The sequence below is a fragment of the Macaca thibetana genome, chromosome 14 (assembly GCF_024542745.1).
Source record: "Macaca thibetana thibetana isolate TM-01 chromosome 14, ASM2454274v1, whole genome shotgun sequence".
Taxonomy (NCBI): Eukaryota; Metazoa; Chordata; class Mammalia; order Primates; family Cercopithecidae; genus Macaca; species Macaca thibetana.
Genome location: NC_065591.1, coordinates 2,934,979 through 2,959,505, shown reverse-complemented (window position 1 = coordinate 2,959,505; position 24,527 = coordinate 2,934,979). Strand labels below are relative to the sequence as shown.

General features: G+C 53.8%; 1 protein-coding gene across 2 annotated transcripts in view; it reads left to right on the top strand.

Annotated features, from left to right (window-relative positions):
* OSBPL5 (oxysterol binding protein like 5) overlaps positions 1-8,530 on the top strand; it is a 61,245-nt gene extending 52,715 nt beyond the window's left edge. For both annotated transcript variants that reach the window (XM_050758284.1, XM_050758285.1), the window contains exons 15-22: positions 368-465; positions 866-955; positions 1,038-1,174; positions 1,644-1,829; positions 2,138-2,264; positions 4,043-4,181; positions 4,798-4,900; positions 7,295-8,530. In XM_050758284.1, coding sequence (XP_050614241.1) covers positions 368-465; positions 866-955; positions 1,038-1,174; positions 1,644-1,829; positions 2,138-2,264; positions 4,043-4,181; positions 4,798-4,900; positions 7,295-7,433 — 1,019 coding nt within the window. In that variant the 3' untranslated portion in view covers positions 7,434-8,530. The remainder of the gene's footprint in view (positions 1-367; positions 466-865; positions 956-1,037; positions 1,175-1,643; positions 1,830-2,137; positions 2,265-4,042; positions 4,182-4,797; positions 4,901-7,294) is intronic.
* The last annotated feature ends 15,997 nt before the right edge of the window (positions 8,531-24,527 follow it).

The following is a 24,527-nucleotide window of genomic DNA, read 5'->3' as shown; positions in this document are numbered from 1 at the left end:
CCTGCTCTCAGGAGCCTGACGTCGGAGCGGGAACTGGGGAGTGAAGTGAAGCACGATGCATGCCTCACGGCGCTGGTGGCCTCCCGGAAGCCTGGAACAGGAGGCGACACATGGCATGAGCAAAGGCCCTGGCGAGGACAGGGTCCCCTTAGTCAGGGAGACGGCCCCTGAGGGACCAGGCGTGCCTCCCAGGCTCCACGCCTCCCAGGCTCCACACCCTCACCAGCCTCTCCCTGTGGGCTCTGCTCCCAGTGCCTCCTGTCCTTCTCACCCTCCCAGGGGTTGGTGCTGCTGGGTTGGGACTCAGCAGGGCCTGGGGCTCAGCAGGGCTGGGGCTGCCTGGCCCCTGACACTGGCTGCATTTCAGGAATCCTGTATGGCACGATGACCATGGAGCTGGGTGGGAAGGTCACCATCGAGTGTGCGAAGAACAACTTCCAGGCCGAGCTGGAATTCAAACTCAAGGTAGCGCTGGCTGCAGCCTGGGGGAGACGAGGCCAGGGAAAGAACGAGGCCTTGGCGATCCCCCTCACACCCTCTCCAGGCCCCAAGGAAGGTTCCCCAAGGCAGTGCACTTGAAGGGAACAGCTCTTGACATCCCAGAACACAGACAGGGCCCAGAGAGGGGAGGCTGCTGCCTGCAGCCACACAGCGGAGCCAGTCCAGGCCCTGTCTCTGTGGCAGGGACCCTGCATCCTTGGGCAGAGGCGTGAGGGTCCCCAAGGCCTTGTTGGCTAGTGTTGGGTCCGTCCTCCTGGGCTCCCAGGTACCCCAAGAGAATAACTGTTCCGTGCCCCCATGAGGATGTGACTCTGAAGGCCCCAGCCCCCTCTCACTGGGCTGTGTTCTGGGTGTGGCCCTGCAGCCCTTCTTCGGGGGTAGCACCAGCATCAACCAGATCTCGGGAAAGATCACGTCGGGAGAGGAAGTCCTGGCGAGCCTCAGTGGCCACTGGGTAAGGGGCCGTCCCTCAGGGCAGGCACGGCCGGGCGGTCATCGCCAGGCCAGCCTCTGACCCCGCTGGCCATCTGGGGCAGGACAGGGACGTGTTGATCAAGGAGGAAGGGAGTGGAAGCGCTGCGCTTTTCTGGACCCCGAGCGAGGAGGTCCGAAGACAGAGGCTGAGGCAGCACACGGTGCCGCTGGAGGAGCAGACGGAGCTGGAGTCCGAGAGGTGAGGCCCTTCGGCGCCCAGGGACCCTGCTGACCACAGCCTGGCATGGCCGGTCAGGCAGGTCAGCAGGGTTACAGTGCTGTGAGCATGGCCCCAGGATGTCCCTGGCAGGGAGGGCAGGCCTGGTGCATCCCTGGTGGCAGATCACGTGTCCTGGAAAGGACAGATGGAGGGAGGGGGTGTGGCCTGGAGTGGAGCTGGCTCCCCCTGACCTCTCACTGCCTCACTGCCGGTGGGTGACCAACAGGGGAGGTCCCTGCAGGGCAGGAGGTGGGAGCTTAGTTTTGGAAAAACCCATCTCATGGACAAAAGAAAAGCTCCCTTCAAAGTAGTGAGCTCCCTGTCACTGGAGGTAATCAGGCAGAGGTTGCTCTGTGCCTTCCTTCTGGTGCCAAGGGGCCCTGATTCCCAGCTGCCTAGGAGTCAGGCTGCCCGGGCCACTGACTCAGGGCGGGTCCCTGGCCCACAGGCTCTGGCAGCACGTCACCAGGGCCATCGGCAAGGGCGACCAGCACAGAGCCACACAGGAGAAGTTTGCACTGGAGGAGGCACAGCGGCGGCGGGCCCGAGAGCGCCAGGAGAGCCTCACACCCTGGAAGCCACAGCTGTTCCACCTGGACCCCACCACCCAGGAGTGGCACTACCGATATGAGGAGTGAGTGCCGGCAAAGCCCTGGGGGCCACAGGGTGGGGCTGGGCCTAGCAGATGGGCTGAGAAGGGCCCAGGGGCTCCCAGCTTCCCTCTGACCTTCAGCCTGTCCCCTGGAGGAGCCAGTGGAGGAGGGTCAGATAGTGACACCCCCCACCGCCAGTCCTTACTGCAAGCCCTGCCCATGGGGTATGGGCAGTGGTCACTCTCCTGGAGGTCTCTGGCCACTGTTGGGGGGCTGAAGGCTGGGCCAGGACAGCCCCCTCACCTGAAGGCCACTGCCTGTGCTGACGGACACCCTCTGGACCCTCCAGCCACAGCCCCTGGGACCCCCTGAAGGACATCGCCCAGTTTGAGCAAGACGGGATCCTGCGGACCCTGCAGCAGGAGGCTGTGGCCCGCCAGACCACCTTCCTGGGCAGCCCAGGGCCCAGGCCTGAGGTCAGTACCCCAGAGGCCCCACCCAGGGCTGCTCTTAGCTGCACGTGTGGCCACCACCACCCTTCGCTCCTCACCTCGCTCCTCCCTTCCCCTCGCTCTGTTAAGTCTTAGCCCTTGTCTCCCAGTGGACCTGGGACACAAGCGTAGGCCCTCACATCCTTATCCCCCAGCCCCCTCGTCCCCTTTCCCTCTCTGCCCAGCATGGGACTCAGGAAACCAGAATTTGCAGGATGCTTAGTTCTAGGGGCACCTTGGCATGTGGGACCCTGTGTCTACTGTCTCTCAGTCCACTGCCCCCAAAGTCTCCCTCTGCCAAGTTAGCAGCCACATTATCCCATTCCACTGATGAGGAAACAGAAGGTCAGGGCAGCCCAGGGCCCTGCCCAGGTAGGAGGAGGAGGAGCCAGCACTTGCACAGATCTTGGGTCTGGAAAGGGGAAGCAGGACAGCAGGGAGGCTCCGCAGAGGAACCCGAGGAAGCTGCCTTGGGTGTGTATTGGTGCCATGCCTTGAGCGGCCACCAGGTGGCGCCAAACCCACACGCCCCCGTTCCAGGTGTGCTGAGCCACACCAGCCGTGCACCTACTGCGTGCAGAGCATGCAGAGTACGGCCAGTGCTCACCCGTGGCAGGCAGGATGGGGCATGTTCCCCAGCTGATGCCGTCTGGGCCAGACTCAGATGAGAGGCCATGCTTGCCTGATGGTCCTAACTTCCCGAGAAAGCTGGGGACCACGGTATCTCCTTGGCCTCATATCCCATGCTCTGCCTGCCAAGGGACCAGGGAAGAAGCCTCAGGAAGGCAGACAGATGCACCCCTGCACCCCTGCACCCCCTTTGTCTGCAGCACAGTTTCCATCCCCCCGAGCTCAGGCCAGACAGCTAGCTCCCGCCTTCCCTTGGCCCCAGCCCCTCCCAGTCCCACTTCTCAGCCCCTCCCCACCGATCTCCAGCAAATGTCCATCCCCAGTGCCCTCTGCAGCCTCCCACCCCTCAGCCTCTGCAGTCAGCCTGGGCTCCGCCATGCCTCAAAAACCGTCCTATGGAGTACCTTGTGGCCAAACCCACCTGCCCCACCTCTGACCCCACCTGTCCTGGCTCTGACCCAACTGCACCATCGCTGACCACACCCAATGCAGAGCGTCCCTGGCACCTCTCTGGCCCAAAAGGCTTGTTACGTGGTAGTTCCACAGCCAGGTTCTGCTCTTTCCCCACCCCTGAGCATCGGTTCCTGTCCTGGGTTCCTTGTGAGCTCAAGTAAGGGCTGAATGGATGAGCCCTGCCTGCACTCCTGGGGTTGTGAGCAGCCAGCTGAGTCTGGGGGTTCCCCCCGGAGATGCCCCTTGACATGGGGAACCCTAGCCATCTGGGGTTCCTATGGACCCGCCAGCTCCCACAGTGGCCTCGGCTTTCATCTGTCCTCGTGGTTCAGGGGTCAGAACCACCCTCGGCCCCCCATGCCTTCATCTCTGCATTTATTGGATGCCACCCCGTGGTGGGCCCAGGGCAGGTGCATCTGCACCACCTTGCAGGCCCTTGCTCACTGTGAGGGGTCAGCAGCTCTGTCTCACCCATGAGGAAACAGGCCCAAAGGGGCCGTGGCTACTCCAGGCCATGCCGGGGCTGAGACAGACCCCTCCAGCCAGCTCCACAGTCCAGCAGCTGCCCTCCCTGCCAGCCGCCTCTAATACTGTCCTGGCATGAGCATGCCACCATGTCCCTGGGGCCTGGGCAGGGGGCGTGGGTGGCTCTCAGCTGCAGCAGCTCTGTTTCTCCGCAGAGGTCTGGCCCAGAGCAGCGGCTTCGGAAGGCCAGCGACCAGCCCTCTGGCCATAGCCAGGCCACGGAGAGCAGCGGATCCACGCCTGAGTCCTGCCCAGAGCTCTCGGACGAGGAGCAAGATGGTGACTTTATTCCTGGTGAGCCCCCTTGGGCCCAGCCCCAAGGCCTCTGTCTGGTTCGCGCCTCAGATGCTGACCTGGCTGGTGGGGAAGCCAGAGAAGCACCTGCCCAGATGTAGGGCAGCCTCCCAGCAAAAGCTCCTCTGCTGCCCTGAGGGGCCCCCAGCAGGCTCTGCCCTCTCAGAGTCTGGGAGGCAGCCCAAGGGCCGAAGTGGGGCATGGTGGGGGCGGGGAAGAAAGGGAGCGGGCCCAGGTCAGGGGCTCCCCAGCGGCGAGGGTGGCATAAGGGGCAGGTCTAGTGGCATCCTGCCCCTGCCCTCTGCTCCTTTCCTGTCACCAGGAGCTGTGTCTCCCCGACTTTGCCCCTGCCTCTGTAATGGATGGGCCTTGCCTTGGCCACTTCTGCCTCCCAGGCCTGTTAGAGGCTGGTCCAGCCAGGGAGTTCCCTCCAGAAACATCCTTAGCGCCCCTCCCTCATCTCCGTGTCTCCAGCTTGACCCTGCAGATTTCCCATGAGGTGGGGTGGAGGCCCGAGCTGGATGTGACCCCAGGACCCACATGCCAGTGCCTCCGGACCTCCAGCTCATCCTCGCTTCTCCCTTCCCCTCCTGTGTCTCCTTCGGGGCCATCCCAGGCGGTGAGAGCCCATGCCCTCGGTGCAGGAAGGAGGCGCGGCGGCTGCAGGCCCTGCACGAGGCCATCCTCTCCATCCGAGAGGCCCAGCAGGAGCTGCACAGGTGGGCCACACTCATTGTGTGCATCCAGGCTCTGGGTCAGAGAGTGCGGGAGACCTGGTAGAGCTAGGGCAGGAGGCGGGGAGGCCAGGAGGCCGGGGCCGGGCTTGTCATTGGAGCTGGAAAGCAAAAGACCTGCAGGGTGATGAAAGGAGGAAAACTGCCGAGGGCAGGAGAGGGTGTGGGAGTGGCGGGCGGTGCGGTGTGACCAACCAGCCAAGTTGGCCATGCCTGGCAGATACTGAGCCGGAGATGTCCTGGAGCCCAGAGGAAGGTGCCAGCCCAGCATGGCCTGGGGTAGCCCCAGGAGAGACCCTGAGGTGTGTGGAGCGAGGTCGCAGCCTGGGCTCACTGCGGTGGCCCCGCACCTGCACACGGTGGCTTCTCAGGAATGGCTGGGGAAGGAGCAAATGGGAGTGGCCGAGAGCCGGCGGTTGCAGGCCACCAGGGCCACATGGCCCCTTCCCGTCAGCAGATGCCACCGATGGGGAGCAGAGCACAGGGTCCATCTCGGGTCCAAAGCTCCTGGCTCTGAGCCAGGCTGAGGCTCTCCCTGGCTGTGGGACCTCAGCTGTCAGACCTCAGCCTCCCCTCTGTAAAGCGGGCTTGATATCCCCGGGTGAGATGCAGCCAGGGCACAGGCCTGGGCTCTGGGAGGCTCCAGAGCCTTCGAGAGCTGTCACTGTCCCTGTGTGAGCATTTCCAGAAGGTGCTCCCTGGTGAGGCTGTGTGGGCAAAGAAACAGGGAGGCCTGGCTCCCCAGAAGCAGGTCAGCTGTCAGGCAGGTGGCCAGGGCTCAGCCAGAAGCTTCTGCAGCAAACCAGATACCATGTCAGGGGCCAGGTCCTCCACAGCAAAGTACTCCAGCTCAGGGGCCAGGGTCTCCACGGCAAAGTACTCCAGCTCGGGGGCCAGGGTCTCCACAGCAAAGTACTCCAGCTCGGGGGCCAGGGTCTCCACGGCAAAGTACTCCAGCTCGGGGGCCAGGGTCTCCACGGCAAAGTACTCCAGCTCAGGGGCCAGGGTCTCCACGGCAGAGTACTCCAGCTCAGGGGCCAGGGTCTCCACGGCAGAGTACTCCAGCTCAGGGGCCAGGGTCTCCACGGCAAAGTACTCCAGCTCAGGGGCCAGGGTCTCCACGGCAAAGTACTCCAGCTCGGGGGCCAGGGTCTCCACGGCAAAGTACTCCAGCTCGGGGGCCAGGGTCTCCACGGCAAAGTACTCCAGCTCGGGGGCCAGGGTCTCCACGGCAGAGTACTCCAGCTCGGGGGCCAGGGTCTCCACGGCAAAGTACTCCAGCTCGGGGGCCAGGGTCTCCACGGCAGAGTACTCCAGCTCAGGGGCCAGGGTCTCCACGGCAGAGTACTCCAGCTCGGGGGCCAGGGTCTCCACGGCAGAGTACTCCAGCTCGGGGGCCAGGGTCTCCACGGCAGAGTACTCCAGCTCGGGGGCCAGGGTCTCCACGGCAGAGTACTCCAGCTCGGGGGCCAGGGTCTCCACGGCAGAGTACTCCAGCTCGGGGGCCAGGGTCTCCACGGCAGAGTACTCCAGCTCGGGGGCCAGGGTCTCCACGGCAAAGTACTCCAGCTCAGGGGCCAGGGTCTCCACGGCAGAGTACTCCAGCTCAGGGGCCAGGGTCTCCACGGCAGAGTACTCCAGCTCAGGGGCCAGGGTCTCCACGGCAAAGTACTCCAGCGTGGGGGCCAGGGTCCCCATGGCAAAGTACTTCAGCTCAGGGGTCAGGAACTCCACGGCAGAGTACTCCAGCTCGGGGGCCAGGGTCTCCACGGCAGAGTACTGCCAGCAAGAGGCTCGGACAGCAGCGTCTGCTCCCTCACGGTCCTGGAGGCTGGAGTCCGAGATCTCGGTGCCGCAGGGCTCGTTTATCCCGAGACCTCTCCTGCCTGGCAGACGCCACCTTCTCACTGTGTCTGTGTCTTTATCTCCTCGTCGTATAAGGATGCCAATCCTATGGGACCAGGGCCCACCCTAATGGTCTCAATTTAAATAAATACCTCTTTAAGGACCCCATCTCCAAATACAGTCTTATCTGAGGTGGAAGGGGTTAGGACTCCAACATATGAAGGTGGCAGAGGCATGACTCAGCCATAATCGCAGAGGTGGGAGGGAGGATGTAAAAGGTTGGCTCCCTGATCCCTGACCCTCCTCTGCCCTGGATGTGCCCAGGGAATCCCAGTGTAGCCATGGTGCCCTGGGGCCCTCCCACTAACACGCTTTCCACCCCCACCTGCTCCGATGCCCCTGGAGGGCCATCCTGTCTCCACCTCGGCCCTCGGTCCAGCACCTGGTCAAGCACCCAGGGCACCATCCTGTTCTGTGGGAAGGGGACTTGCTGGCATTGTCACAGTCCCCATGACCTGTCCCCTGTCCTTGCAGGCACCTTTCCGCCATGCTGAGCTCCACGGCACGGGCAGCACAGGCACCGGCCCCAGGCCTCCTGCAGAGCCCCCGATCCTGGTTCCTGCTCTGTGTGTTCCTGGCGTGTCAGCTGTTCATTAACCACATCCTCAAATAGGAGACCTGAGGGCAGAGCTCCTGGCCAGCCCCAAGCCCTCCCTCCCAGGCACCCAGCACTTTAAGCCTGCTCCGTGGAGGCAGAGAGGCCTGGCAAGCACAGCCACTGTGACGGGGAGTCCAGGCGCAGGAGGGACCCGGGGCCACAAGGGCGCTGCGGGCCCAGGTGTGCTAGGCCCCTCTCGGGGGGCACTGGCCTCTCTGCAGGGCCTTCTGCCCAGCGCCGGCCTTAATGCTAAAGCCAAATGCAGCTTCTGCTGTGCAACACACTCCCAGCCATCTTGCTGTGTCACCCCCTGTCCAGCCTCCACTTGCCATGGGGGATGGATGGATTTAGGGTGGGAGGGCCTGCCAGGGCCCTGGACAGTCACACCCTAGCAGCAGTGAGTGGGCAGGTTTGGAGGAGCAGCCAGGGAGCCCCGAGTGGCCCAGGAGTCCCCCCACACACATGGACGCATAGGCCTGCCTTCCTGAGACCCTGTCCACGTTGCCGGGGCCACCCTGGTGGGGCCACTGGTGGGTGCCAGGGACAGGTTAGGGCCACGCTGGGGAGGGCAGTTTGGTTTTTTATTCTACCATGTGCAGTTTGGATGGGAGCCCCACAGAGGCAGGTCCTGGAACCACCCACCCTTACACCTGGACACTCGCTCTGGTGGGGGCACGCACAGGTGGAGGTGGTTGTGGGTGCAGGGGTGTGGGGGGCACAGGGGTGTGGCCTAGCTGGCCCCGCACGTGGGCCGGGGAGGCTCAAGTTCGCCACTTTACTCAGACCGATGCACAGTCTTCCCATTTTACACTTTTTTAATAAACATAATTGCAATATTTTCGGCAGGCTGTGAGCCGCAGTCAGCCTCCGCGTCTGGCCTCAGTCCCCGTGTCAGTGCCGCTCTGCGTGTGCGTGAGCGTGTGCGTGTGTGTGAGCCTCTACACATATGTATATACATACAGAGCCTTAAACTACATCGTGGCGGTGCCGTCTGAGCTGTAGCGGATGGTTTTGTTTCCAGTTTTTGTACCCATGTCCTTGTCTCCCTTCCTCCCCCATCTGGGGATGTGTCTGTGCTCCACACCTTGAAATAAACAGACACATGTGTGTTCTCTTCTTGCGGGACTTCTGGAAACGAGATGGGGGCTTCCCAGGAAGACTCAAGGCCAGCGTGGAGCCGTGTGGGGCTGGCTGGAGGGGCCCGGGAGGGAGGAGGGTGCAGAGTTCGCAGGGAGCCACGGGCAGCTGGCCCGCCCTGTGGAGCAAATGCTGGGAGGCTGGGGTCCCATCACCGCCCAATGAGCCAGCAGGGGACACGGAGTGACACTTCCCACAGGCGCTCCAGGCACCTCAGAGGCTGCTGGGGGGCATTGGCACAGCCCCTGAGGCCAATGCTGCCAGTCACTGAAGGGGACCCCCAGGCTGGACCACCTGACCTGCTGCCCCTTGTTTCAGTTCCACTGTGGCCACCGCCCCTGCTACTCGGACACCACGGCCAGTGAGTGGGCCTGCCCAGGGTGCCCCTGAAGGAGGGGTGGGGGCACCTGACCACAGGCCCCATGTGACAGCAAAGGGAGACTGCAGCCCACCCCTCACAGCAACCAGAAGACGAGGGCAGCCAGGCAGTGCCCAGGAGAGGAGAACGCAAAGGGCCTCGGGTCACCACCTCCCTCAGCACCTCCCTGCCTCGACCCCCAAGGCCCCAGGAGAGGAGGGGCTGTGGCTGGGGTGGAGGGAGAGGCAGGGGGTCCTGCCCCCAGCTCCTCTAGGGAGCCTCATGTTCACCTCAGACAGCCAGGACTCCCAAGACCCCCCCAAACCACCTGGAGGAGGGGCGGGGGGCCCTGCCTGGCTCCAGCACCCCTGTGTGGAGGCCACACGCCATGGGGCAAACATGAGCTCAGAATGTGAACCCTGGGGGTGACGGCCTTCTGCATCTTGATGCCGGGGCAGGCTGTTTTAGACACCCCACCTGGGACCCCTATCTTGCCTCCTGCACCCTGGGCCCATGCAGAGCAAACATGCTCAGCCAGATGGCCCTTCCCAGAGGCAGCCTACCCAGGGGTCCTCCTCCCACCAGCTCCAGCTCACCACAGGGCAGGCCCTCCCCCCACACCTCAGCAGCTTCACACACCCAGGGGCAAGACTGGGATCCCCTCCAGAATTCTCCCTCTATCTTATTAAGAGCTGTTTATTTTTTAATGTATTTTTGAGACAAGATCTCACTCTGCCATCCAGGCTGGAGTGCAGTAGTCTGATCGAAGCTCACTGCAGCCTCAACCTCCCAGGCTCAAGTGATCCTCCTGCCTCAGCCTCCAGAATAGCTGGGACTACAGACACACACTACCATGTCTAGCTCATTTTTTTTTAGAGACAGGGGTCTCACTATGTTTCCCAGGCTCATCTGAAACTCCTGGCCTCAAGCAGTCCTGCCTTGGCCTCTCAAAGTGCTGGGATTACAGGTGTGAGCCATGGCTCCCAGCCTCTTGCTAAGAACTCTTTTACATCAACAAGGAAGAGAAAGCAACTATCCCAGGAGGAAAAACACAGAGTCCAGACCCCAACGTGTCCAGGGTGAGCATAATCCTAAGGGAATAATTGCCTAAAATCCTAAGGGAATAGATGCCCAAAGAGGTGCCTACACAGGTGTTCAGGGAGCACTTTACAACAGTAATCACCTGGCCTTGGTTTGAAACTTTGCAGGAGGTGGAAGGGAGGGCACCTGACCAGCATTTCAAATGTTCAGCAAGGTTCATTGTAGCCAGTGTCACTATTTGGAGAGCTCCAGTTGTCACTCTGCAACTCTTGGGACAGGATTCATCAAATGAATATGCCATAGAGGCTGTCAAGGTTCAGGGGAAATCAACTGGTCTGAAATCGAAAGCCCAGTCTGCACTGGTTGTATTGAAGAGGGCGCAGCAAGAGCTTCCAGCTCATCAGAAGAAAATCCTCCATGCCTCCAACCGTGCTGGTGTCTCAGTTGCAGGGCTTACTGCGGATGCCAGACTGTGACGGATTTCATGCGCCAGGAGCGTTTGATTCCAGATGCGTGTTTGACACTCTTCCTGTGTGTCCCGTTGTATCTCTAATTGGAAGCAAGACAGAAACCAGCACAACAGGCTGGCCAGACACTTTATGGTGCTTATTGCTGGTTGTGATGACAGATGCCTTCATATTTTATTTTCTTTTTTTTTTTTTTGAGACAGAGTCTTGCTGTCACCCAGGCTAGAGTGCAGTGGCACAATCTCAGCTCCCTGCAACTTCCACCTCCCAGATTCAAGCAGTTCTCACGCCTCAGCCTCCCCAGTAGCCAGGATTACTGGCACACGCCACCACGCCCAGCTAACTTTTGTATTTTTAGTAGACACGGGCGTTCACCATGTTGGCCAGGCTGGTCTTGAACTCCTGAATTCAAGTGATTCACCAGCCTCGGCCTTCTAAAGTGCTGGGATTACAGGCATGAGCCACCACCCCCGGCCAAGCCTCCCATATTTTCCAAATCTGTCCATCTGGGATTTTGACTGCAGAGCTATGTCCACTAAAGCCCATTGTCAGTCCGCTATTATTTACGTGGAGAGACTTGTGTGCGTTTATGGAGTATGATTCGACTGAGCTGCTTCAAGTGGTCTGCATGCCTTAAGAGAGACATTTCTGAAAGGCAGGACTTTACACCAAATGTTTCTGCTGCAATTGCTGGCAAAGATATGGGGCTTAGCATCTGTGATGATGATGCTGTGTCTCCGTTCCTGGAATGTCCTGGAGAAAGGTCACAGAGGAAAGCACGGCGCACTGCACCTGCCGATGCACCTGCAGAGAAGACTGGTGACCTGGGGAACATCCTGAGAAACCAGGATATATGTGCATCACCAAACACACAGAGTGAGGAGCAGGCAGTGATGACAATAATCGATACTTAGAGCCAAAAGCTGCGGCGCGGTGGGTCGGTGTGCTTTAGGAATCAGTCCAGACGTGAGTTTTTTCCAAGCAGCCTCACCAAAACTGTACCATGGAGGCCTCTCCCTCAAGGGGCCTGTACACTCGTTCTCCAGAAAGTACAGGGATTGGCACGAAGAAAATAGTGTCGTTTTGGTTTAAAGACAACTGTAGAATAAAATTAATCTATGAAAACAAATAAATAATAAAACCCTGAACATGGTTTTTGGGTCCATCAGTGAAGGATGCCCCAGGTGAGTTTTGTATGCGGACGCTGGAGATGAAACAGTGGGTGGTGATATTTGCTGACGATGGGGGTGTCCAGAGCTGTGCCTCCAGCCCCACTGCAGCAGAGCACCTGGTCTCAGTCCCCGGCCCTCCCCTGCCCTGAGCCACTCCATGTGAGGGGCTATGCCTGGCTAGACCACCTGGGCTTCTGTTCCACATCCCAGACTGGACAGGAGAGTGCAGGAGCAACTGCAACCTTTCCGCAACCTGCCCCTGCCCCCAACTCCACTCAGAAAATATTGTGGGAATGAGGGAAGGAGGAGGGACAGACACGGGGGGGCTGCTGACTGGGTACCAGAGCTGGAAGGGACCCCCAAGACATCTTGTGGGGAGAACAAGGCTAGAGGTGGTGCTTGCTCTGGAGGGGCTGGGGAAGGGGAGGCCAATGAGGAGCCCCCTTTTCTCTTCCGCTGGTGGAGCCTGGACCCTCTTGGAGTGCATGGTCAGGAGAAAGTCAAGATACCTCTTCGCCTCCCTAGGAAGTGACCAGGCAGCAAGGAGAACCTCTCGTGCTGGGCGGGGGATGGGGGTGCTGGGGAAGGGATGGGGAGGGCCTGTCCTGGTGGATGCCGAATTCTGAAGCCCAATCAGTGGCTTTACAGTTTTAGCTCTTATATTTCAGTCTTTGACAAATTGTAAGGAAATACAAATCAAAACTACAAAGAGTCAACCCTTCAGATGTCTTCAAGGTATATTCACATTGTTACATGTGCCAGAATGTCCTTCCTGTTTTTGGCTGAATTAGTATTTTCTTGTATGAATAGACCACATTTTGTTTAACCATTCATCTGTTCATGGATACTCAGTTTTTTTCCTTCTACCTTTTGGCTATCATAAGTAATGCTGCGGCTGGGTGCGGTGGCTCATGCCTGTCATCCCAGCACTTTGAGAGGCTGAGACGGGCGGATCACCTGAGGTCAGGAGTTTGAGACCAGCCTGGCCAACGTGGTGAAACCCCGTCTCTACTAAAAATACAAAAATTAGCCGGGCATGGTGTTGGGTGCCTGAAATCCCAGCTACTCGGGAGGGTGAGGCATGAGAATCGAATGAACCCAGGGGGCGGAGGTTGCAGTGAGCCGAGATTAGGCCGTTGCACTCCAGCCTGGGTGACAGAGCAAAACTCCATCTCAAAATATAAAAAAATAAAGAAATAAGTAATGTTGCTCACTGTTCACAATAGCAAAGACGTGGAATCAATAAATGCCCATCAATGGTAGACCAGATAAAGAAAATGTGGTACATATACACCATGGAATACTATGCAGCCATAAAAAAAGAAGGAGATCATGGAGCTGGAGTCCATTATTCTTAGCAAACTAATGTAGGAACAGAAAACCAAATGCCACATGTTCTCACAAGTGGGAGCTAAATACTGAGAACACATGGACACAGAGAGGGAAACAACACACCCTGGGGCCTACTTGAGAGTAGAGAGTGGGAGGAGAGAGAGGATCAGAAAAAATAACTCTTGGGTACTGGGTGACAAAATAACCTGTACAACAAACCCCATGACACGAGTTTACCTACATAACAAACCTGCACCTGTATCCCCAAACCTAACAGAAAAGTTAAAAAAAAAAGAGCCGGGCGCAGTGGCTCAAGCCTGTAATCCCAGCACTTTGGGAGGCCGAGACGGGCGGATCACGAGGTCAGGAGATCGAGACCATCCTGGCTAACACGGTGAAACCCTGTCTCCACTAAAAAAAAAAAAAAAAAAAAAAAAAAAAAAAAAAAAAAAAACTAGCGGGGTGCCTGTAGTCCCAGCTGCTTGGGAGGCTGAGGCAGGAGAATGGCGTAAACCCAGGAGGCAGAGCTTGCAGTGAGCTGAGATGCAGCCACTGAACTCCAGCCTGGGCGACAGAGCAAGACTCTGTCGCAAAAAAAAAAAAAAAAGAGAGATTAAAAAAAAGGGCCGGGCGCGGTGGCTCAAGCCTGTAATCCCAGCACTTTGGGAGGCCGAGACGGGCGGATCACGAGGTCAGGAGATCGAGACCATCCTGGCTAACACGGTGAAACCCTGTCTCTACTAAAAAAATACAAAAAAACTAGCCGGGTGAGGTGGCGGGCGCCTGTAGTCCCAGCTACTCAGGAGGCTGAGGCAGGAGAATGGCGTGAACCCGGGAGGCGGAGCTTGCAGTGAGCTGAGATCCGGCCACAGCACTCCAGCCTGGGTGACAGAGCGAGACTCCGTCTCAAAAAAAAAAAAAAAAAAAGAACAACGGCAATGAAAACAATGAATAATAAATAAATAAATAATGCTGCTATGGACATGGGTATACACGTATCTGTTTGAGCACTTGTTTTGGGGTATATAATATCCAAAAGGAGGAGGGACAGATGCGGGGGATGCTGGTTGGGCATCAGAGCTGGAAGGGACCCCCAAGACATCTTGTGGGGAGAACAAGGCTAGAAGTGGTGCTTGCCCTGGAGGGGCTCGGGAAGGGCAGGCCAGCGAAGAGCCCCCTTTTCTCTTCTCGCCCACCACCACACCTGGCTAATTTTGTCTTTTTAGTGGAGACGGGATTTCACCATGTTGGCCAGGCTGGTCTTGAACTCCTGACCTCAGGTGATCCACCCGCCTCGGCCTCTCAAAGTGCTGGGATTACAGGCATGAGCCACCATGCCTGGTCAATATATTGTTGTTAACGGTAGTCACCATGTTATACATGGCAGTTACTCCTCCAGTCTAATGGACATATACCCAAAAGTAGAATCTCTGAATCATGCAGTAATTCTATTTTTACTTATTTTACTTTATTCTTCAAAAGTGACAGGGCCAGGCACAGTGGCTCAGGAGAATCACTTGAACCCAGGAGGCGGAGGTTGCCGTGAGCCGAGATCGTGCCATTGCATTCCAGCTGGGCAACAAGAGTGAAACTCCGTCTCAAAAAAAAAAAAGGAAAGAAAAAGAAAAAAAAAGTGATAGATAAAGTTGAATATATTACAATGTACACCATGATCTTCTACAATATGTATAAATTGTGGAATGGCTAAATCAAGCTAAGTGACATAAGCACACCTCACATAGTTGTTCTTGTGATAAGAAGACTTAAAATCTACTCTGTCAGCATTTTTCAAGAATATAATATATTGTTGGTTTTTCATGGGTTTTTTTGTTTGTTTGAGAGGGAGTCTGACTCTGTGGCCCAGGCTGGAGTGCAGCGGTGCGATCTCGGCTCAGGGCAGCCTCTGCCTCCTGGGTTCAAGCAATTCTTCTGCCTCAGCCTCCTGAGTAGCTGGGATTACAGGCGCGCGCCACCATGCCCAGCTAATTTTGTCTCTTTAGTCGAGACAGGGTTTCACCACGTTGGCCAGGCTGGTCTTGAACTCCTGACCTCAGGTGATCCACCCACCTCGGCCTCCCCAAATGCTGGGATTACAGGCGTAAGCCACCAGGCTGGTCAATATATTGTTGTTAATGGTAGTCACCATGTTATACATGGAAGTTACTCCTCCTGTCTAACAGAAATTTTGGAACCTTTGACCAACATTTCCCCAGCCATCTCCTCACCACCTCTCCAGCTCCTGGTAACCACCATTTTACTCTTCTCTTCTGTGGGTTCAACTTTTTTAGACTTTGCATGTGAGTGAGATCATGCAGCATTTGACCTTTGGGCTAGCTCATTTCACCTAACGTAATGTCCTCCAGATTTATCTATGTTGTTACAAATGACAGGATTTCCTTCTTTTTTCTTGCTGCATAGTATTTCATTGTATATACATAGCACATATTCTTTATCCATTTATCTGTCTATGGACACAGGTTGATTCTCTATCTTGGCTGTTGTGACTAGTGCTTCAATCAACCAGGAAGTGCAGATATTTCTTTGATATACTGACTTCACTTGTTTGGAGCATCTACCTAGCAATGGGATTGCTGGATTACATAGTAGTACTATTTAAAATTTTTTTTTAGGAACCTCTGTACTGTTTTCCATAATGGCTGCAATAATTTGCACTCCCACCAAGAATGAGCAAGGGTTCCCTTTTATCCACAGCCTCACCAACAGTTGTTATCTTTGGTCTTTTTGATAATACCCATTCTGATAGGTGCGAGGTGGTATCGCACTGTGGTACTAATTTGCATTTCCCTGATGATCAAGATATTGAGCATTTTTTCATATACCTGTTAGCGACTTGCATATCTTCTTTTGAGATATGTTTATTTAGTCCTTTGCCTATTTTTTTAATTAGGCTGATTTCTTGCTATTGAGTTGCTATATATTCTGGATATAAACCGCTTATCAGTTGTACGGTTTGCAAATATTTTCTCCCATTCTGCAGGCTGTCTGTTCACTCGGTTGACTGTTGCATTTGCTATGCAGAAGCTTTTTGGCTTGATGTAATCACATTTGTCTATTTCTGCTTTTGTTGACTTATTTTTAATTTTTCAAGGAACTGGTTTCCACAACAGTGACATCACTTTGCATCCCCAGGAGCAGTACACAAGGGTTCTAATTTCTTCATTAACACTCTCTTTTCTGTTGTTTTGCTTTGTTTCGTTTTTTGATAATAGTCCTCCTACTGGATCTGGAATGGTATATCATTGTGGGTTTGATTTGCATTTTCCTAACGATTAGTAATGTTGAGCATGTTTTCTTTTCTTTTCTTTTTTCTCTCTCTTTTTTAATGGACACAGGGTCTCTCCATGTTGCCCAAGCTGGTCTTGAACTACTGGGCTCGAGTGATCCTCCAGTCTCAGCCTCCTAAAGTGCGGGGATCACAGGCATGATCCATCGCGTTCAGCCAAGCATCTTTTCGTCTGCTTTTTAGCCATTCCTTTTTTTTTTTTTTTTTTTTGAGACGGAGTCTCGCTCTGTCGCCCAGGCTGGAGTGCAGTGGCCGGATCTCAGCTCACTGCAAGCTCCGCCTCCCAGGTTCACGCCATTCTCCCGCCTCAGCCTCCCAAGTAGCTGGGACTACAGGCGCCCGCCACTTCACCCGGCTAGTTTTTTGTATTTTTTAGTGGAGACGGGGTTTCACCGTGTTAGCCAGGATGGTCTCGATCTCCTGACCTTGTGATCCACCCGTCTCGGCCTCCCAAAGTGCTGGGATTACAGGCTTGAGCCACCGCGCCCGGCCAGCCATTCCTGTATCTTCTTTGAAGAAATGTCTGTTCAAGTCCTTTGACCTTTTTTTTTTTAGACAGGGTCCCACTCGATTGCCCAGACTGGGGTGCAGTGGCATGATCACAGCTTACTGCAGCCTCAATCTCTAGCTCAAGCAATCCTCCCTCAGCCTCCCAAGTAGCTGGGACCACAGGTGCACGTCACAACACTCAGCTGATTATTTTTTATTTTGTGTAGAAACAGGGTCTCCCTATGTTCCCCAGGCTGGTCTTGAACTCCTGGGTTCAAGTGATCCTCCTGCCTCGGCCTCCCAAAGTGCTGAGATTACATGTATTAGCCACCGCACCTGGCTGGTGTTAGTTCTTCTTTAAATGTTTGGTAGACTTGGCCGGGCGCAGGGGTTCACGTCTGTAATCCCAGCACTTTGGGAGGCCGAGGCGGGCGGATCACCTGAGGTTAGGAGTTCAAGACCAGCTTGGCCAACATGGAGAAACCCCATTTCTACTAAAAATATAAAAATTAGCCAGGCGTGGTGGCACATGCCTGTAGTCCCAGTTACTTGGGAAGCTGAGGCATGAGAATCACTTGAACCTGGGAGGTGGAGGTTGCAGTGAGCCAAGATGGTAGCAGTGAGCCGAGATGGCAGCATTGCACTCCAGACTGGGGGACAGAGCAAGACTCTGTCACACACAAAAAAAAAGAAAAAAAAAAAAAAACTTAGGAGAAAGCCAAATACCCATTGATCAAACATTTGGAAAGAGGAACGGAACTATCCAGCAAATGGCCATTGATCCAGCATTTGGATAGAGGAATCAGCCAGGACAGTTTTGGCGCTCAGCAGTTGCTGGGAAGATGTGGCTGTAGGATTTTTATTGGCATAAAAAATTGTTCCCAGCCAGGCACGGTGGCTCATGCCTGTAATCCCAGCACTTTGGGAGGCTGAGGCGGTCAGATCATCTGAGGTCAGGAGTTCAAGACCAGCCTGAACAATATAGAAAGACCCCATCTCCACTAAAAATACAAAAAAATATTAGCTGGGCATCGTGGCATATGCCTGTAACCCCAGCTACTCGGGAGGCTGAGGCAGGAGAATCGCTTGAACCCGGGAGGTGGAGGTTGCGGCGAACCAAGATCGTGCCATTGCACTCCAGCCTGGGCAACAAGACTGAAACTCTGTCACCAAAAAAAGAAAAAAAAAATTGTTTCCAATGTATTTTCAGAATGGGACAAAGTAACAAGAATTACACTTACATTCTGATCCAAATTTCAAAGCAACGTTTTTTTTTTTGTTTTGAGGCTGAGTTTGTATTTTTAGTAGAGACGGGGTTTCGCCATGTTGACCAGGCTGGTCTAGAATTCCTGACCTCAGGTGATCCACCCGCCTCAGCCTCCCAAAGGGCTGGGCTTACAGGCGTGAGCTACCGTGCCCAGCCTGATGACAGTTTATACTTTGTAGGGCATGACTCCCCAGACTCCTTAGATAAGAATTTGGGCAAGATTTAAAAAATTAGACTTTAGGCCTCAGTCCTAACAGTTCATGTGCATAGGCACCTGGTAGACAGTGAGGTGGTCTATAAAGAGCGAGTTTGCCTCCTCTTTGGAAGCTCTGTTTTTATTTATTTTCTGGTTATGTGCTGCCATGCAACTGATGCCAACAGAATGAGGCCAGTAATAAAATGCTACTGGCCTCATCCTGTTTGCATCAGTTTACAGTCACCCTACAAAAGTAGGTGGATTACTTTCTGTCCTCCTCCCTTCTCTACCAGGAGAGCAGACAAGGAGGATTCAGAAATCTCTAGCTCCTCCTTCTCAGAAATCCTGGATGGCCACAGTATCTTCTAGGCTTGAGGAGAGAGCTTTGGTCAAGGAGACTCTGCTTACCCACTCCAGTGCCCCTCCGCCCCGCCCCCGCCAGCTCTGCTTTCAGGCGGGGTGATCACCTCCAGAACCCAGTTTCTTCTGTAAAAGTCCCACCCGGCAGGCACGGCTGGTGTGAGTTGAGATACACAATGATGGACCTGGCACTGTTCCCACTGCCCAAGACCCGCACCTGGCACCCCATTGAGGCTGTGCCCGGAGGTCATGGTCTCCTGCTGCCATGGGAGAGGCCTCCGATTCAGTCTGGCTGCTAGAGAAGCAGCTTCCACAAACAGCTTAGGCAGGAAGGCGGTCACCAGAGAGCCGCTGGGCAGTGGGCCGGGCTGACGGGGGTGCAGTCGTGGTGATTCCCAGGGATGGCAAAGCTCAAGTTCACAGCCCGGGTCAGGTGTGGATGGCATGCCTGCAGAGCCCTGCTACCCACACACCAGGCCCTAAAGTCTGCACCCCCCCACAGCCAGATGTGGGCTCTGTCACCAATGCCAACATCACCACTGGTGGCACAGGCAGCCAGCTACAGAGAGACCCTCAGTGTCTGCTTCTTCACGTACCGGATGCCAATGGCAAGTCTAAGGCCGGGCACCCACCAGGGACCCACTTGTCTGGCTTCACCCATTACTTTCTCGGTTTTAGCACTGAAAGTGCAGTGTCCTAGGCAAGCCAGGATGGCTGGTACCTTCACTCCCTGAGGCTGCTGGAACAAAAGACCATAAATACATGGCTTAAAACCTCAGGAATCTATTCTCTCCTAACTCTGAAGGCTCAAGGGGAGAATCCTTCCTGACTCTGGCTTCAGTGGCCTTCTGTGGCTTGGGCTGCATCACTCAGTCTCTACCTCCATCTTCACATGACCTTCTCCCTTCTGTGTCCAATCTTCCTGTGTCACTCTTCTTATAAGGACACCTTGTCACTGCATTTAGGGCCTACCCTAAATCCAGAATGCTGTCATCTCAAGATCTCCCCACTACCTTTGTTTTCTCGAGACAGGGTCAGGCTCTGTGGCCCAGGCTGGAGTGCAGTGGCACAATCTCAGGTCACTGCAACCTCCCCACCTCCCAAGCTCAAGGGATCCTCCCACCTCAGTCTCCTCAGTAGTTGGGGCTACAGGCATGCACCACCATGGCTGCCTAATTTTTGTAATTTTTTTTTTTTTTTGAGATGGAGTTTCACTCTTGTTGCCCAGGCTGGAGTGCAGTGGCACAATCTCGACTCACTGCAATCTGCACCTCCCAGGTTCAAGCAATTCTCCTGCCTCAGCCTCCCGAGTAGCTGGGACTACAGGTGCCCGCTACCACGCCTGGCTAATTTTTGTATGTTTAGTAGAGATGGGGTTTCACCATGTTGGCCAGGCTGGTTTTGAACTCCTGACTTCAGGTGATCCACCCACCTCGGCCCCCTAAAGTGCTGGAATTACAGGTGTAAGCCACCGTGCCCAGCACTTTTTGTAATTTTTGTAGAGATGGCCTCTCACTCTATTGCCCAGGATGGTCTCAAACTCCAGGGCTCAAGCCATCCTCCTGCATCGGCCTCCTAAAGTGCTGGAATTATAGGAGTGAGCCACTGCACCCTGTCTTTTTTCAAGGGTCATTATTCTTCAAAGTTACATCGTCATAATGAATGATGGATGTTTCCAAAAGCAGCAAGTAGAGAATATGACTACTACATGACTGACTCCTCGGTAAACTCAAATCAAGAAAGTGTAAAAGAAGGATCGCCGGCCAGGCACGGTGGCTCACACCTGTAATCCCAGTGCTATGGAAGGCCGATGCGGGAGTGGATCACCTGAGGTCAGGAGTTTGAGACCAGCCTGACCAACATGGTGAAACCCCGTCTCTACTAAAAATACAAAGATTAGCTGGGTGTGGTGGTGGGCATCTGTAATCCCAGTTACTCAGGAGGCTGAGGCAGGAGAATCACTTGAACCCAGGAGGCAGAGGTTGCAGTGAACCAAGATCGTGCCATTGCACTCCAGCCTGGGCGATAACATCAAAATTCCATCTTAAAGAAAAATAAACAAAGAAGGATTGTTCACACCCAGGGACCTGTTGCACAGACTTCTGTCCTTTCAACTTGTAAGTGCTCCCAGAGAGGCTCAGACTTTCCACCCCTCCTGCATCGCTGAGTTTTTTTGAGCCAAACTTTCCACAGGATGGATATTTTTCTCCCTTGATAATAGTGCCTTTCCTGTTTTAGTCCTTTTAAACAATGGGTATTGTATCAACATCTGTTTTTGTGTGTGTGAAATTCCTGGCCTTCATGTGTTTTTACTTCAAGTGCATTCATGCACAACAGCTCCTGAGAAGTGTGCTCAGCTCTCCGGGCTGCTTGCTTCTGAATGTGTACTTGCTGGATTACCGCTTTCAAGGTAGAACCGGAGGAACTTATTGAATCACAGTGGAAAACACAACTACTTAGCCTAATTAAGGAGAGAGGGGTAATGTCTACTTCCATGGTAACTGGACATGGGAAAAGGGCCAATATCTGTCATCTCTTTAGGGACCTGTTTTGCATGCCCACCCCTGTCCCCATCTTATTGTTTGTTTGTTTGTTTGTTTTGAAATGGAGTCTCACTCTGTCACCCAGGCTGGAGTGCAATGGTGCGATCTCACCTCACTGCAACCTCTGCCCATTGGGTTCAAGCGATTCTCGTGCCTCAGCCTCCCAAGTAGCTGGTATTACAGGTGCCTGCCACTGTGCCCGGCTAATTTTTGTACTTTTAGTAGAGACGGGGTTTCACCATCTTGTCCAGACTGGTCTTGAACTCCTGACCTCGTGATCCACCTGCTTGGCCTCCCAAAGTGCTGGGATTACAGGCGTGAGCCACTGCAGCCCAGCCTTATTTATTTATTTATTTATTTGAATGTGCAAAAAATAAATAAATAAATAAAACAAAACAAAAAAAAAAACTAAGGTTGTAGAATTATAAAATTGCTTCAGCCTCAGAACCTTAAGTAGGATGCCCTCGAATTGACTTATGTTAGTCCTTAGGGAGTCAACATGTGTGCTGCTGCTTACTTAAATACAGTTTAGTTGGAGCCCGAGATGCAATGTCTTCCCCAGGCTTCTTAGACGCCTTCCTCTTCCCGAATCCTAGAAGAGGTGGGCACCTGAGTGGGGAATCTCAGGTGACTTAATTGAGTTTGCCAGGGCCTACTCTATTGAAGAACTGGGTTTTCATTCTTGAGAAGAAACTCATGGAAGGGCGTGTTTCCTATCAAGGTTCACATACTAATTTTGTTGTTGTTGTTTAGTGCTCTGTTGCCCAGACTGGAGTGCAGTGGCAGGATCTTGGCTCACTGCAACCTCTACCTCCCGGTTCAAGCAACTTTCCTGCCTCAGCCTCCCTAGTAGCTGGGATTACAGGCACACGCCACCACGCCTGGCTAATTTGTGTGTGTGTATGTGTGTGTGTGTGTGTGTGTGTGGTTTTTTTTTTTTTTTTTTTTTTTTTTTTGAGACGGAGTCTTGCTCTGTCGCCCAGGCTGGAGTGCAGTGGCCGGATCTCAGCTCACTGCAAGCTCCGCCTCCCGGGTTCACGCCATTCTCCTGCCTCAGCCTCCCGAGTAGCTGGGACTACAGGCGCCCGCCACCTCGCCCGGCTAGTTTTTTGTGTTTTTTAGTAGAGACGGGGTTTCACCGTGTTAGCCAGGATGGTCTCGATCTCCTGACCTCGTGATCCACCCGTCTCGGCCTCCCAAAGTGCTGGGATTACAGGCTTGAGCCACTGCGCCCGGCCGTGTGTGTGTTTTTAGTAGAGATGAGGTATCACTATGTTGGCCAGGCTGGTCTCCAACTCCTGACCTCAGGTGATCCACCCGCCTCATCCTCCCATAGTGCTGGGATGACAGGCGAGATCCACTGCGCCCAGCCAACATACTAATTTTTTTGTTGTTGAATTTCCTTGGTGCTACTTATGCCAAGCAATTATGAAGAATTTTTGCTTTTCTTACGGAATATTTCATGAAGGCAACAAAGTTAGAACAGGCAAGTCCAGAGTGGGAAAGCTTTATCTACCTCATTTATTTTTTATTTTTTGCAGCCATAGAATTTTCTATTCTAAGACTGCTGAAGTAGTCCCAGGTCCTATCTAAAACCTAAGAGTTGGCCAGGCATGGTGGCTAACACCTGTAATATCAGCCCTTTGGGAGGGTGAGGAAGGCAGATCACCTGAGGTCAGGAGTTCCAGACCAGCCTGGCCAACATAGCAACACCCCATCTCTACTAAAAATATAAAAATTAGGGCTGAGCGCGGTGACTCACACCTGTAATCTCAGCACTTTGGGAGGCTGAGGCAGGCGGATCAACTAAGGTCGAGTGTTCAAGACCAGCCTGACCAACATGGAGAAACCTCGACTCTACTAAAAATACAAAATTGGCCAGGCTTGGTGGCAGGCGCCTGCAGTCCCAGCTACTGGGGAGACTGAGGCAGGAGAATTGCCTGAACCTGGGAGATGGAGGTTGCAGTGAGCCGAGATCGCACCTTTGCACTCCAGCCTGGGCAACAAGAGCAAAACTCCATCTCAAAATAAATAAAATAAAATAAATAAAAATTAGCCAGGTGTGGTGGCACACTCCTGTAATCCCAGCTACTTGGAAGTCCCAGGCAGAAGAATTGCTTGAACCCAGGAGGCGGAGGTTGCAGTGAACTGAGATCAGGCCACTACACTCCAGCCTGGGCAACAGAGCGAGACTCCATCTTAAAAAAAATAAATAAATAAAACCTAAGACTTGATGTATTGGTGGGAAGAGCTGAACGTTCAACATGGTTTTGTGAAGGCTTTTTTTTGGTAATCTCCTTTTGTAGGTGTAATAGTGAACAAGTGAAACATTGCTGTCACGGTTTAACAAGGAGAAAGAGCCCAGGTATGATGGCTCACGCCTGTAATTCCAATACTTTGGGAGGCCGAGGCCTGTGGATTGCTTGAGTCCAGGAGTTTGAGACCAGCCTGGGCAATATGGCAAAACCCCCATCTCTCCCAAAAAGACAAAAATTAGCCCAGTGTGGGGGCATGCACCTGTAATCCCAACTACTCAAGAGGCTGAGGTGGGAGGATCACTGGATCCTGGGAGATCAAGGCTGCAGTGAGCTGTGATCATGCTACTGCACTCAAGCCTAGGTGACAGAGTCAGACCCTGTTAAAAAAAAAAAAAAGCACAACAATAAAGAAAACAAATTACCAATATCATTTTTCACAGAATGAGTAAAACTATTCTAAAATTCATATGTAATCAAAAAAGAGCCCAAATTGCCAAAGTAATCCTAAGCAAAAAGAACAAAGCCAGAGGCATCACATTACCTGACTTCAAACTATACTCTAAGGCTACAGTAACCAAAACATCATGGTACTGGTACAAAAATAGACACATAGACCAACAAACAGAAATAAAGCCACACACCTATAGCCATCTGATCTTGACAAAGTCAACAAAAATAAGCAATGGGAAAAAGACTCCCTAGTCAATAAATGCTACTGGGATAGCTGGCTAGTCATATGCAGAAGAATGAAACTGGACCCTTGTCTTTCACCATATACAAAAATTAACTCAAGATGGATTAAAGAGTTAAATGGAAGACCTCAAACTATAAGAATCCTAGAAGAAAACCTAGGAAACACCATTTTGGACATTAGCCTTGGGAAGGAATTTATGACTAAGTCCTCAAAAGCAATTGCAACAAAAACAAAAATTGACAAGTGGGACCTACTTAGACTAAAGGACTTCTGCACAGAAAAAGAAACTAGCAGCAGAGTATATAGAAAATCTACAGAATGGGAAAGAGTATTTGCAAACTATCTGTCTGACAAAGGTCTAATATCCAGACTCCATAAGGAACTTAAACAATTCAACAAGCAACAAACAAATAATCCCACTAAAAAGTGGTCCAAAGGCTGGGTGTGGTGGTTCACACCTCTAATCCTAGCACTTTGAGAGGCCAAGGTGG